Here is a 15,382-nt window from a genome sequence, read left to right on the forward strand (position 1 = left end):
CTGGAGAGGGTGTGGAGAAAAGGGAACCCTCCTAACACTGTTGGTGGGAATGTAAATTGGTACAGCCACTATGGGGGAACAGTATGGAGGTTCCTGAGAAAACTAAAAATAGAACTACCATATGATCCAGTAATCCCACTCCTGGGCATATATCCGGAGAAGAAAATAATCTGAAAAGATACATGCACCCCAATGTTCACTGCAACACTATTTACAATAGCCAAGACAATGGAAGCAACCTAAATGGGCATCGACAGATGAATGGATAAAGAAGATGTGGTACATATGTACAATGGAATATTACTCAGCCATAAAAAAGAATGAGATAATGCCATTGCAGCAACATGGATGGACCTAGAGATTATCATACTAAGTGAAATAAGTTGGACAGAGAAAGACAAATATCAATATGATATTACTCATATGTGGAATCTGATTTTTAAAAATGATACAAATGAACTTATTTACAAAACAGAAACAGAATTATAGGTATAGAAAACAAACTTATGGTTCCAAAGGGGAAATGTGTTGGGGAGGGATAAATCAGGAGCTTGGAATGAACATACACACACTACTATGTATAAGATAGATAACCAACAAGGACCTGCCGTATAGCACAAGGAACTCTACTCAGTGTTCTGTGATAACTTATATGAGAAAAGAATTTGAAAAAGAATGAATATATGTATATGTATAACTGAATCACTGTGCTGTACACCTGAAGCTAACAACACTGTAAATCAACTATACTCCAATAAAATTTAAAAATAATAAATTTAAAAAAAAACACCCATCATTTGGTCACTTGCTCATATCCTTGAAAAACTAAGAACTCCTTTATCTTTAAGTTCCTACCAACTAGCTGAAGGATTTGGCACATAGTTGGTGTTCATAGTAGTTTGCTGACTTCTAATGATTCTGCTGAGAAACCTTAGATTATCACCCAAATCAACTTAGTTTGTTAACAAAAAGCTAGTAGGTGGGACTTGCCTGGTGGCGCAGTGGATAAGGCTCTGCGCTCCCAATGCAGGGGGCCCATGTTCGGTCCCTGGTCAGGGAACTAGATCCCACATGCATGCTGCAACTAAGAGTTCGCATGCCGCAACTAAGGAGCCCACATGCTGCAACTAAGGAGCTGGTGAGCTGCAACTAAGACCTGGTGCACCAGATAAATTTTTTTAAAAATGTAGTAGGACTGCAGCCATTTAAGACTATAGGGATCATTTGCAAACTGCTTCCGTCCACCTCTCTTACTAAGTAAGTAAATAAAATATGCATCAAAGTCATCCAGGACTTGCTTTTCAAAGACTTCTCTTGACTCCTCATCTCATCACTCTCATTTTCCCACACATGTAACATCTACTGAGCTCTGACCTTCCCGGTCTCTGAGTCTGAAGCATCCCTGAGGAAGGGCAGGGTCAGTGAAGGCCAAGGCTGGTGAGCCTCTCAGGTCAGAGTTCTAGGCTTTCCACTCTACCAGCCCCTGAAGTTAAGGAATAGCAAAGCCTTGCTGTAGGACTTTACATTTGTCCCCAAGCAATGTTCTCAAACATCAAAATTATTTTGAATTTTTTTCTGCTTTCTCTAATATTAGCTATGCCTGCCAGTTTTGTGTCACTATACATTTAACATTCCTTACATTTAACATTCCTCATCTGTGTCTTTGAATTAAAGATATACATATCCCTAACAGCAGAAGATCAAAGAGAAAATTTTGTGGCCCAATTTAGCTTGACTTAGATCCAATAATAATCCCTTCCTCAGTGTAGCTGTAAATCTACCTGAAAATATTATCATACACTCTACATTTCTTCATATCACTCACTAATAAATAACCAACAGGATGCTGGAGGATGGAAACACACACACGCAAAGACAAGGTTATGGTACTTGCATTTGTTCTTTAAGAAGTGGCCAAATAGGGACATGTAGTCAGCCCAGGCTGAGAGGTAGACTTGTGTATTTTCTGCTATCTGAGGAGCAATGCCTGATAGGGTTTTTCCTGGGTTGGTCTCTATTCAAATGGCAGGCTTCTCTCCATTATCAAAAACATGAGTGGAACAGAGCCCAGTGTGTTAAAATACACAGAAAATTGGTTTATCTGAAATAGTTATCACTGAAGATTTTGGAGTAGAAAGACACAATCATAGCTGTGCCTTAGAATCATAACTCTTTAGTAGCAGGGTAACTAATGGCATAAAGGGGTTGAGATCTCAAAGGCAGCAGGAGCAGGTAGGACAAGATTTCAGTAGTGTAGATGAGAGAACATGGAGGCCTGCATAAGAACATGGCAGTTGGCATAGGAAAAATGAGATACACAGGACGGGCACCACAGTAGGAAAGACATGGGAGCTGACCAGGTATGGGGTGGGAAGAACAAGAAAGCTGGAGGAAGTGTCTAAGATGACGTTGAGATTTCTAGCCTGGGTGACTGAGAAGATGTTGGTTGGATTTACCAGGATAGTGAGCTCTAGAGAAGTTGCACACTGAGGGGAGGAGACATGCTGAATTTCATTTCGGACTTGTGGTATTTGGAGTGTCTGTGGAGCACAAGGTTGGGGGTCAGGAGAGTAAACAGGACTAAGAATGATAATATGAGGGTCAATGGAATCAATATAAGAGTGGAAGCCATAGAAAGATGAGATCTCCCAAGAAGAATACATGGAAAGAAAATGAAAAGAGGGGAAAGGATAGGTCCTAGGAGAGCACTACCATTTACAGACCAGGTAGAAGAAAAGGAAAAATGAAAGGAGCCAGAATAGTCAGAGGCAGGCGAAAGTAGTGCTCTTAAATACCAAGAAAGGTAAGTGATGGGGGTGGTGATCAGTCAACCCCCACTCTTACCCCAGAGCCATGTCAAGAAGCATTGAAAAGGACAAGTGAACAGAAATCAAAGAGTAAGAGAAAGGACTGAGCACTTACTAAGTGGGCATTAGGCTAAGCATTTTACAGGCATCATCTCTTTATGCTTAATTGATACCAGAGGTTCAAATCCTGGCTCCACCGTTCACTAGTTCTGTGAGCTTGGATAAACGTACTCTGCTTTAAATGAGGGTGACTCATCATCTCACAGGGTGGCATGAGGATCGTGTAACGGGATGCATTTCAAGGTATGTAGCTGGTTATGTGGTCAATGAGAGTCATCATTCCCTTGGGTTTGCTTTTATGATATCTGTCTCCCCCACAGAAATCCCCATGAGCCCAAAAATCATGTGTTTTGTGTTATTTGTTATTTGTTACTCAGTTTTGTCAATGACTGAAAATCCCCAATGTCTGCAAGTAGTAGGCACTCAATAAATACTAGCTGAATAACTGAACAATCTCATTTCATCTACATATCCTTGCCTATGGGTACACCTTTGGTTCTCCTTAAAGAAGGAATGAATTCTCATATACATGCACTGGTCCATTGTAGGTTTTTCAGTTTTCACAGGAGGATGTCATTCTTAACCACCCTTTACTTGCCTATTAGTTAAAAGATCCCAGAATGAGGGGGAAATAGAGAGTTACTAATCAATAGGCATGAGGTTTTAGTTAAGCAAAAGGAAGAAGCTCTAGAAATCTGCTGTACATTGGACCTATAGTCAACAATAACAGATGGTACTAAAATATTTGTTAAGAGGATAGATCTCATTTTAAGTGTTCTTACCACAATAAAATAATTTTTTAAAATCTTTCATAAAATACAAAAAATATAATAGACAATCAATGATCAAATACATTGACAAAAGAGGACTAATTGATTGCTTAATATTTTATTTTTATTCCTTCATATCTTGAGATAATATCATTTGCAAATAGCAAAACTAAGAATAGTTTGACTCTTGAAAATTCATATTTGTGGAAATAAGATGCTTGTCAAGAAGCATCATTTAATAGATGGAAAAACTAGTTGATTATTCAGTCCTGGCTAATGTGATGACTTCATATTCTCTTATGTATTTTAGTGCATGTGGTATTATTTGCTTATTCAGAAAAATATATATATTCTACTTAAGTCTTAATAAAATAACAGCTAACAGTTATTGAGTGCCTGCTTAGTGATTTTGATATACTTAATCATATAGTTCTCATACCACTCTCATGAGAACTCATTTCACAGGTGAGGAAACTAAGGCATAGACAGGTTAAGTTCAAAGACATACAGTAGTAATTAGTGGATTTGGGATTTGAACCTACGTGCCTTAGGCACTAAAGTATAATAAATTGCTTATGATGAGACAAGTATCTAATAAAATCACATTTTATTGAAGGATTTTTAAATACAACCCATAGTAAGAAATATATTTCACTTTGTATTATGCATTCTCCCTCTGCCTACATGTTACATACTCAACAAAAGTTTCACATAAAAACACTTGTCCTTAGGATTGGGAGTTTGGGATTAGCAGATGCAAACTAGTATATACAGGATGAATAAACAACAAGGTCCTACTGTATAGCACAGGAAACTATATTCAATATCCTGTGATAAACCAAAGTGGAAAAGACTATGAAAAAGAATATGTATATATGTATAACTGAGTCACTTTACCGTACAGCAGATATTAACACAACATTGCAAATCAACTATACTTCAATAAAATTAAAAAGAAAACACTTGTCCTTACTATGTATAAAACTCTAATATACTCAATTCTGTTCCATTCTTTTTCACTAAAAAATTCTAGTTGAACCCTACTTTGTGTACATTTGTTTCACAATCGACTAATGGTTTGAGACCTGCAGTTTGGAAAACCACAATAAGGGACATATATAAGACACAGTAACACTAAATGAAGCTACTAATAACTAGGGATGTCATTTATTAAGCATCTACTATGTGCCAAAATAGTGTCATTGATATTTATGTATAATATCCTCAATTCTCATTACAACCCTGAAAAGTAACTCAATCTTTTTTCACAGAAGAAACCGGGATGAGGAAAGGTTAAAAGATTTGTCCTACAGAGAGTAGCCTGAGCAAAGGTTCCTTCCGCTAGTCTACTCTAATAATAACATTGTAGTATTATTAAACAATGAAATCCATTTTTTAAATAAGATGCAGGTCTGTATTTCACTAGCAGGAAACTTATTAAAAGGTAGTATCTAATTCACTGCTACCCAGTAGTTTTTAATAACCTAACCTGAGAGAAACTATAATTAGGAAGCAGTGAAGAATATATGGTCTACCCATTCTTTTAGAGCATGCTTACTATGATGAGTCAGATCCTGTTCTAAATACTACACAATCCTCACTTAATCCTCATGATGACCTGAAGAGGTAGGTGCTGTAGCATTATTAGCCCCACTTTACTAACGAAGAAACAGAGGCACGGGAATTTAAGTCACACCTAGTAAAAGCAGCAGAGCAGGTTTCCAGCCTAGCAGTCTTAACCTTTCATTGTGCTGTATCTCTCAAGTTCAACCTAGACCGAATCATGATGCCGACCTCCTCCCTTCTATCTCACACTATTGTTTTTGTGCATTTAGCTTTGATGTGATGTCATCGGCCTATGTTAAGAGTTGATATGAGGTCCCATATAAAGAACAGCACCAACATACTCAGTATTGTCATTGTTTATCATGTCCCTTATGAGAACGCAGGCTGAATTCCTATCCAGTCACTATATCAGAAAGATTCTACTCTTCAACCGTTGGTTGGTTTTTATCATATAGCTACTGTGAAATGTGAAAATGACCAGTATTTCCTTATTGTGTTGACTATTAGACAACTTATACTCAAGGATGTAACTCCTATCTCCATATTTATTTCTTCTTCTGTTCCAACTGCTCTTTGACGCTTGCTTACTTTATTTGGTGGAAGTTGGTATAACGTCTTTTTGGAACAAAATGAGAATACATAAACATGCCTCAGTGCATATTTATGAGTTATTATTAACCTTCATACAGATGAAATTGATACTAGGAGACATTTGAATAAAGTACTCAAGTCTGTAGCACATAGTTTAGCCCTTAATATTATGCTGACGTATTTGTAACCTGATTTTCCCCAGGCTGCCCAAGTTTGTGTGGAGAAATACACCATAATTATAGTAATCATCCTAGGTTCACCCGAGTTGTGTGACTTTAATGCAATTCATGTAATCTCTCTGTGCCTGTTTCCTCTTCTATAAAATGGAAATAATATACGTGCCACATAGAGAGTGGCTGGGCAGAAGAAGAGTTAATTTATGTCAAGTGCTTACAACAGTTCCGAGGACACATGCATAATATAGGTCATCGCCTTTACCGTCACCATCTCGTCCCCCTCCATCTCCTACTCCTTCCTCTTCTCCTTGGATCTTGCCCATATTGTTTATGGAGAACTTTCAGCCCCTCTCAAAGTGTTATCCTTATTTCTAAGGGTCCCCAGTGAGGTCTCAGGTGTTTCCACTGTCAGTTTTCTCAGGTGTTTCCCCTCAAACTTACTACCTTGTTTCCCACTTCCATCAGTGCCACTTGAGGGTTTCCCAGCCCAGCCCTTTCGTGCAGCTACTGATCCTTGTGCCTAACATGCTTCCTCAATACTGAACAACATGGAAATCTTTAACGTGTACCATCCCCTGGAGTCCTAAGACTTTGCTTCTGCATCACAACCATGCCAAATCTTATCACCTAAGCTCTGATGCAGCGTTCCCCCTGCTGAGTTTCCTTTAGCTCCTCTCGCTATGGAATTGAACATATGTCCTTGAGGCTTAGTCAAAACCAGTATCCTGAACGCACGCCACACTGCCCTCTCCATCCCCTTGCCCTCACCCCTTCTCCACGCAGGAGCCCCTTCCCTTGTTCTCCTTCTGCCAATACCCATCCCTCCCCAAACCCATGCAGCCATGTGTGAAACCCAGCTTGGGATCAACTGACACCTTCCTACAGATCACTGTCTGTTTCCTGTATTGGCGAGTGCTCCCCACTTAGCTTGATCACAAATTGCTTGAGGTTAGAGAGCATGTCTGAGAATTCCTCACCTTCACAGCACTTAGTTCAGAATTGAACACAGAGGCGGTTTTCGGAAACAGTTGTTGGTTGGCTGATTAATTGGCATTGGTCTTGATAGCTCCTGGCCAGACCACAAAAAGAAAGCTCTTTGGGGAGGGAAACATTGTCTCAGGTAGAGTGACCTAGCACCCCAGTTTGTTCAAGACTACCTCCATTTTAGCACTGAAAAGTCCCATGCCCCAGGAAACCCCTTGGTCCTGGGCAAACTGAGTGGTTGGTCACCTAGCCCCAGGAGTCCCCAGTTCAAACCACGCCCTTTACTCTCCAGACCAGCTACCAGTCCTCTCATGTCCACGTCATGTGTCTGCCCCTACATCCCTGGACGCACATACATACTCACATGAGTCACAGCACCATTTATCTATCCCCTGCTCTCCCAGCTTGTATCCTGTCATATAAATTAGTGGTCCACAATTGCTTCAGACTTTACCGACCAAAGAAAAACGTACTTGTCATCTCAGCCTCTTCTCTCAGCTTTGTGACCTCCCCACTTATCCCTCTGTGACATTCATTTTTCTCCAATCAGCAGAGAACCTGGGTAGAAACACAGCACTCTCAACTCTGAGAGGCTGGATTTCAGATATTGCTGGTTTCTGCCTTCTGAATCTTTGTGGAATGATCAGGATTTAATGCATTTTCATATATTGGGTTGTCATTCTTAGAAAGCGACAGCTGAGGAAAATCCCTGGTACATGAGCTCCTTCTACCTCATTATCTCCCCACAGCCATAATTGCTTTTTTCACACTAATACCGTCAACCCTTCCACCAGCACTTGGGTCCAGCACAGCCTCACCATCTGCTCATGTGACACCAACATTATGGCCTCCCTCCATGCCTCCCTAAATGGGGCTGGAGAAGGCAGCGGAGACGGCAAGTGTGCCAGCTGGCACGAGTGACACAAACCTAGACAGTGATGAATCGTGGGCCAGGGCAGGGTGGAGGAAGGGAGGACACCCACGGCTAATTGTGTGTCATCAGTGCTGCAAGGCAGAGCTCTCTGCCTGTGGAAGCAGAATCAACGTGCTGTTTCTGTTCCTGCAGTAAATGCATAAGCTGCTTTTTCATATATGGTCGCAAGAGAATGTTCAATAGAAAAGAAACCTAGAAATCAAGATCCAAATGGTTCTATATTTGCTTCTGTGCATCTCTAACTGGTATTTTATTGAGGACTCTCGGGGGAGCTTGAGGATGGCTTTAAAATGACAGGAAGGGGTTTCTGACTGCTCAGGGGAGGAACCAAGGCCAAGGCGACTCATGCTGATGGGTCAGTTCTGTCCCGTAGGCTGTGGAAGTTCCCATCTACCTCTACCACCTTGCGTCTCCAAGCTTCTCTGTTCTTTATGCCCTGCACTTGATTCATTCATTCATTCCGTTCTCTCTGAATGCTGTTTCCATAGTTAAATTGGCCAAACAGCTATTCAAGATTTTTTCTATGTATAGCAAATTTAGATATATTGACCTTGGCTTTTTTATTGTTACTGTTGATTTTGATGTATTTGATGTTAAGACAATTCTCCTTTAAAAGTTTCTATTCTTCATTTTTCTGAGTCCTCTTACATATTTATACACATATATACATATATAATATATGTACATATTATAATATATATACATATAGATCGTATATATAGAGATCATACATATACATATATATACACACACACACATTATTTTTCTTTCATTTACTTCATTTTCACCTTTTTCTCTTTTAAATGGAAGTGGTAGCACAAATGTCCCTTGTAAAATATAATATTCTTCCTCAATAGAGGAAGCTAGATGCCATTTTTGTTTTTGTCTTATCCAAAAAGCCCCCATCAATCCTGCCTGTTCTCCAAGCTTATTTCTCCTAAGGGCTGATGAAGCTGAGAAAGAAAAATGTGTTTCCTGCCACATGGATGAGATACAGAGAAGTCAGATCAAGCCTGTGCAGGAGACAGAAACAGCCCCAGAGGCAGAGCCCCCAAACTGTTGGAATCCTAGTGTTAGCTCCAAAACATTCGGGTCAGCTGGCTAGGTTCCCTCCTGTCGGGTCGACTCAATTGACTAGTGCAGCACAAAAGAAACAGAAACTTCATGGCCTTGACTTTATAAACTAGCTACTAGAAAGAGCACCAATCAGTGGGGCAGCTTGGGAGCACCTGTCTCTCATTCCTATAGGAAACATCCTTGTCCAAGTCTCTTCTCTGTTGCTAAAGAGAAAAGAAATAAACAAAATGCTTGAAACAGTAGAGATGGCAGGCATGAGCATTGGTAATTTACACGTGCCAATAAACAACTTCAGGCACAGAGAAACACACGCAAATGTCTAGAGATTACTGGATGGTCAGAAGTTGTGCCAGAAGGTCCACCGGGGGAGAAGGGGTAGAAAATGTCAGATAATGGAACAAAATCCTTGTAGAGCCAGAAACAAGTCATGTGTGAGAGAGAGTGATTGCAAAGTATGATTTGGAGCCTACCTGGGGATAAAGGTGGTGGTGGATACAGCCAAAAGGTAAAGACCTTTATAACAGGATGGTTAGGCGTTTGTACTTTCGACATGTTAACGCTGGAGATACTCGAGGCTTCTGAACCAAAGAGGAAAGGCTTCTAACCAAAGAGTTAGAGAAAATGGAAGGTTGAGGGAAGATTCTTTTTTTTTTTTTTTGGTTGGGAGGTGCTGCACTGGGTCTTCATCACTGTGTACGGGCTTTCTCTGGTTGTGATGAGTGGGGGCTACTCTTCTTTGCAGTGCGTGGGCTTCTCATTGTGGTGGCTTCTCTTGTTGTGGAGCACGGGCTCTAGGTGCACTGGCTTCAGTAGTTGCAGCACGCGGGCTTGGTAGTTGTGGCTTGCGGGCTTAGTTGCTCTGCAGCACGTGGGATCTTCCGGGACTAAGGATTGAACCCATGTCCCCTGCATTGGCAGGTGGATTCTTAACCACTGTGCCACCAGGAAGTCCTGGGGGAAGATTCTTAATCCAAATGACCCTTAAAGAAAATGATGCCTTCTGCTAGAGTGAGGAGGAATTGCAGAGCTAATGTACCAGAAGCAGGTGTGAGAGAGTGGGCAAAGTGCAAGGCTCTGCTTCAGTGTGGCGGCTAAAGAAATGGATATGAACGTGGATAAAGATGCCAAATGGTGTCTCTCTGCATTGGAGTTGAGCTACTTTGCCTCTCCCCATAACTCTCCACACTTTTGTGTATGATGCGATTTTCATGCTGTGACCCAGGTGTTTTGCCCCCTGGGGATCAGAAAATGTGGGATTCTAGTCCTGGGTCTGACACTAACTAGCTATGTGACCTTAGGTTAGTCATTCCAGGGCTGAAATAAGAACTTGAGACTAAAACCTAAAAGATTATGGTTTCCCCCTCCCTGCCCCTTATGTACTTCCAAATAGAAACAATTTTTAAGCCATAAAGGATGTACAAAGATGCCCTACCAAGTTCTGATTCTTCTCCCAAAATGATTACTTTGATACTTTTAAACAAATCAAGATTTTAAAATATTTTTCCCCATTTTAGTTTCCCTGCTTTGCTGATTGTCAGTCTAAGGACATGTTTGGTTTCCATGTTGGATAATCCAGCTGTCGTCAGTTCTCCTTGCTGGGCCTCTGTTTTCTCATCTATGAAATAAAGATTTTAGATGGGAAGATCTCCAAGATCTTTCCCAGCTTAACTTTCTGTAATTTCGTAACCTCAAAGACCTCTTTTCTGGGCTTCCCTGGTGGCGCAGTGGTTGAGAGTCCGTCTGCCGATTCAGGGGACACCGGTTCGTGCCCCGGTCCGGGAGGATCCCACATGCTGCGGAGCGGCTGGGCCCGTGAGCCATGGCCGCTGAGCCTGCGCGTCCAGAGCCTGTGCTCCACAACGGGAGAGGCCACAACAGTGAGAGGCCCGTGTACCGCAAAAAAAAAAAAAAAAGACCTCTTTTCTGTCTACCTTTATCACCGTCTCATCTTGCCACTTGGTGTTTCCTAATGGGAATGAGAAAAATAATGGCATTTCCATACTCCCCCAACTCCTCATACCCATTAAAGGCTACATCTAAACCTCGGTGAGTATCTGGGACATTTCTGAATCAAATGAAAGGATAATTGTGTCCCTTTTTGTGTCCAAACCTTATGAAAGATATATGTCTATCATAAGATGTGATCATCAGTAAAGTCCTTTACTTACTGGTAGAAAGCATTTTGGAATAAAGGCAAAATCTTTTTGGAAAAGGATAAAAGTTATGACTAATCTAGGATACCTGTACAATGTTTTCATCCACGCCGGTAATTTAGGTTCTGAAGATCTCCCTTAACCTTTCTAGGCTTTAGCTTTCCTGTTTGTTCATTCATGCATCATTGACCTGCCTCTCATACTTTATAATAAAGTAAGTCTATCTCTAACATTTTATGAAATTGCCCACGAACAGATCTCACTCTACATCTTGCCAATTCACATGCCACTATCCTTTGACTTTTCACCTCTGTCCTGAATGGCAGTATTGCCTTGGTTCGCATGCATCCCCTGAGAGGGGCGCAGCAGAACCTGGGTCTCTCTACAAGCCTTGCTGTGGTCTGCTTCTCAGATGGGAGCTGTTCATTATTTTCTGGAAGGTTTATGTAACAGATGTTACAAGGCAGACAAGTAAGCACACACTCCCTGAGCCCGGAGCCCATGGAGCCAGGCACGCACACACGTGCCAATACCAATACAAGGAGAGCTGCTGGGTGATGGAGGGAGTGTGCTCTGAGGGGCGGGCGCGGCTCCGAAGCCCTGCTAATGTCTCTGTGTGGCCATGCTGTATTTTCAGCTTGTCATCATGGCTGGGACAGTGCTGCTTGCCTACTACTTCGAATGCACTGACACTTTTCAGGTGCATATCCAAGGATTCTTCTGTCAGGACGGAGACTTAATGAAGCCTTACCCGGGGACAGAGGAAGAAAGCTTCGTCACCCCTCTGGTGCTCTACTGTGTGCTGGCTGCCACCCCAACTGCTATTGTAAGTACAGAAAAGGATTTCCTTCTTTACCGTTGGATCCTAAACAACATTTTCTGTCTGCCTTTTCTCCTCTTTCCTCTCTTCCTGGGCGTTCACCAGCAGCCGTATCAGGCATGCCCTGTTTCAGCCAAACAGAGTGAGTAGAGCTGTGCATAAAATCTCATTAAAATTGGTCTTGTCTTTTATAGGTGGCTTTTGCTTTTTGGTTCCTGAATTTAAATATATATACATATATGTTTTAAAAGAATATCTGAATGTCATACGTATATATTTTTTAAATGAACAGGCCTGAGTGGCTGCCATGTTAAGAACAGCTACTGTACTCTTGAAAAAATATGCTGTGCGTTGTGTGTATTCAGAAGAGGTCTTGAATGTAAATGCTGGCCTTGATACAAAGCCTCAATCTGAGTGGAATAGAATCCCCCAGGCCTGTATCTCTTGCTCTTCTGACTGAACTTCCAGACAGGCCAGAGATGAAAGAAACCGCTTGACCTGAAGTTTGCTGTGAATTGTTCTGGGCAGCTCTGGCTCTGCTCACATTACATCACATTCAATTAAGTTGCAAATTTACCTTCATTGATTGCATTCTTCTCTCTCAAGAGGCAAAAAAAAAAAAAAAAAGAAAAAGAAAAAAAGTGGCCAAACAGGCCTCTTGGGAGACTATTTCAAAAGCTTAAAGCTCACAGATCCATATTGTCTGGTAAAATGATTTAGCATTTAGACATCTTAATTTGATTTTTAAAAAATGACTTTGTGAGTGTTTTGAAATAAACATTTCTGTGTCTGAACATGCTACAACGTCAGATTATTTGGGATGTAATTTCAGTTATTATTTCCCCGCTTTCTCTTCCAAAGCTGCCTCAACTCTCCCTCGTCCCCTACCTGCCCTCTCCCACTCCCCTCTCCTTGGAGCAGTAATAAAAATACCGACTGGCATGCTGAGGAATGTACTGATTGCTCAGACATTCAGTTCGAGTATTGTTTTCTATGCAAATGTTTTACTTGCTTTAAGATGAGAAATAGAATAGAATTTTGAGGAGGAAATAATATGGACATAATGAGTCGTAGTACTTTAAGTTCATTTTGATCATTGATCCTAGACTTGACAAGCTCCCCCTTAAATAATAAGGCTATGCCATAGGAATTAAGGTCAGCAGTGATAAAACATGATCTATTACAGTGGTTAAAAACACATGCTTTGCAGTCCGACCTTCCAGGGCTCACATCCTGTCTATGTGACTTCAGGCAAGTCACTCTACTGTTCCCTCCCCCAAAAATGGGGGATAACGTGACTGCCTATTTCACAGAGTTGTCAAGACTTAAATAAGATGCTTCATACAAATGACTTGGCACAGCGTCTGTCATGGACTAAATGGTTAGAAGTCAGGGAAACAAAGAACCTGGCTGGAAACCGATCTTTACCTTCTTCAGGATCACAGACCAACTTCCTCTCACTGCAGAGAAGGAGATTCCACTGAAACCCTGGTATCACCTCCTCTTTAGAGCGATGGGGGATGTGCCCTCTCCCAGAGGAAGGCTGATCTCTGTGTTCCTCTTACCTTTCCCTTTTTCTTTTCTCACCAGCCCAAGGACTAAGAGAAAGCATGAAAGACACCCTTCTGAGTACCTTAAAAGGTGACACACTTCACTCCTCAGATAAAACCTGGAGGCCACATTGGGTTCTATCTGTAATGGTTTAATGGCAGCTCTGCCTAGTCCTAGAATTAGTCTGGAATCAGGTCCTGGTTTCTTCCTGTCCCATAAACATATCATTTTCTCATGTACTCAGACATAAATCCCTGAGTGATCCACTGACTAACTAACATATTTTCCTCTTTTCTTCCCAGTCCCAGGAAACTTCATTGCCTAGGTTCTCCTGCAATTACTTTTTGTAATTATAGAGAGTTTTTTCCCTTTAAAAAAAAACCCCAAAAAACAAAAACACCTAAGGAAAGCAAGGGAAACAGATCAATAAAAATTATGAAAAATCAGTGAATCAGAAAACAATAGGATTAATAAGTAAAATTTACAACCCCCTGGTTAGTCTAATATAAGAAAGGCAAAAGTTAAAAAAGAAAAAGTCAAGAAAAAGAATATATAAGCAAAAATATATAAACCTTTAAAGTCTACACTGTAGTTTTATTTAAATTGTATATTCAACTCTATGCCAATACATGCTTCTCAATACAATTGATAATATTCTATGAAAAGATAACTTACTAACAATGCCTTTAAAATGTAGAAAAGCTGAATAAATGAATACAAATTTTTAAACATGTCTAAAATTTATCGCACAAAATAGTACTGGGGACACATAACTATAGTATAAATTCCTTCAAACTTTCAAGGGATAGAAAACCCATAGCTGGGCTTCCCTGGTGGCACATTGGTTGAGAGTCCACCTGCCAACGCAGGGGACACAGGTTCAAACCCTGGTCCGGGAAGATCCCACATGCCGCAGAGCAACTAAGCCTGTGTGCCACAACTACTGAGCCTGCGCTCTAGAGCCTGCGTGCCACAACTACTGAGCCCGTGTGCCACATCTACTGAAGCCCACGCGCCTAGAGCCCATGCTCCACAGCAAGAGCAATGAGAAGCTCATCTACTGCAATGAGAAGCCCGCACACCACAACAAAGAGTAGCCCCCGCTCGCCGCAGCTAGAGAAAGCCCGCGCACAGCAACGAAGACTCAACACAAATATAAAAACCCAGTCAAAAATAAATTAATTAAGCAAAAAAAAAGAATAAAACCCACAAATATGTAAACTGTTCCAGAGCCTTAAAGTAAGTGGAAAGCTTTTCAACGCACATTATGAGGTGAGAAAAATATGGATTTCAAACACTTAGAAAGTCTACATACACACCCACAAAAGCATCCTCAATTAGGAATGTTGTTGCAGGCAGATAGAAAAGGATTGATAGATTTGTCTACCTGAAAATAAGCATTCCTACCAAAAGAAAAAGTAAATAAAGACTGCAAAAAATATTTGCAGCATGAGACGCCAATATAAATATTCCTAATACTTAAAAAGATGAGCTTCCCAAAATAAAAATGAGAAAGGACAAAAATAGACAATTAACAACAATAAATTGACTGTATGCATATAAACATTTCTAAACTCATCAATTATCAAAGAAAAATTATTTTAAATACAGTATTTTTCCCATATAAGTTTGGCAAATGTTTTAAAGTTTAACCCGTGTTGTTAAAGGTGCAGATACTTTCATACAATTCAAATGTAAACTGACATTTTCTTTCTGAAGAGCAGCTGGTCGAGATGTACTGAGAGTTTTATAAACTTCAGACCCCGTCATTAATTCCATGCCCTGAATTTATGTTAAGGAGATAACCAGAGTTTTATATAAATACAAAGATTTGTATATAGGGATGTTCATGTCAGTGATAGTTTTAAGAGTGGAAGGAAAACTTGGCTAAAT

The 15,382-nt window shown here is 40.7% G+C and overlaps 1 protein-coding gene across 1 annotated transcript in view; it reads left to right on the forward strand.

Moving 5' to 3' along the window:
* Positions 1-9,200: 9,200 nt before the first annotated feature.
* PLPPR1 (phospholipid phosphatase related 1) overlaps positions 9,201-15,382 on the forward strand; it is a 57,564-nt gene continuing 51,382 nt past the window's right edge. Inside the window, exon 1 of the mRNA XM_082627549.1 lies at positions 9,201-11,944. Within this exon, the coding sequence (XP_082483675.1) occupies positions 11,741-11,944 (204 nt within the window). The 5' untranslated portion in view covers positions 9,201-11,740. The remainder of the gene's footprint in view (positions 11,945-15,382) is intronic.

Source organism: Mesoplodon mirus (genome assembly GCF_964341445.2).
Source record: "Mesoplodon mirus genome assembly, chromosome: 1".
Taxonomy (NCBI): Eukaryota; Metazoa; Chordata; class Mammalia; order Artiodactyla; family Ziphiidae; genus Mesoplodon; species Mesoplodon mirus.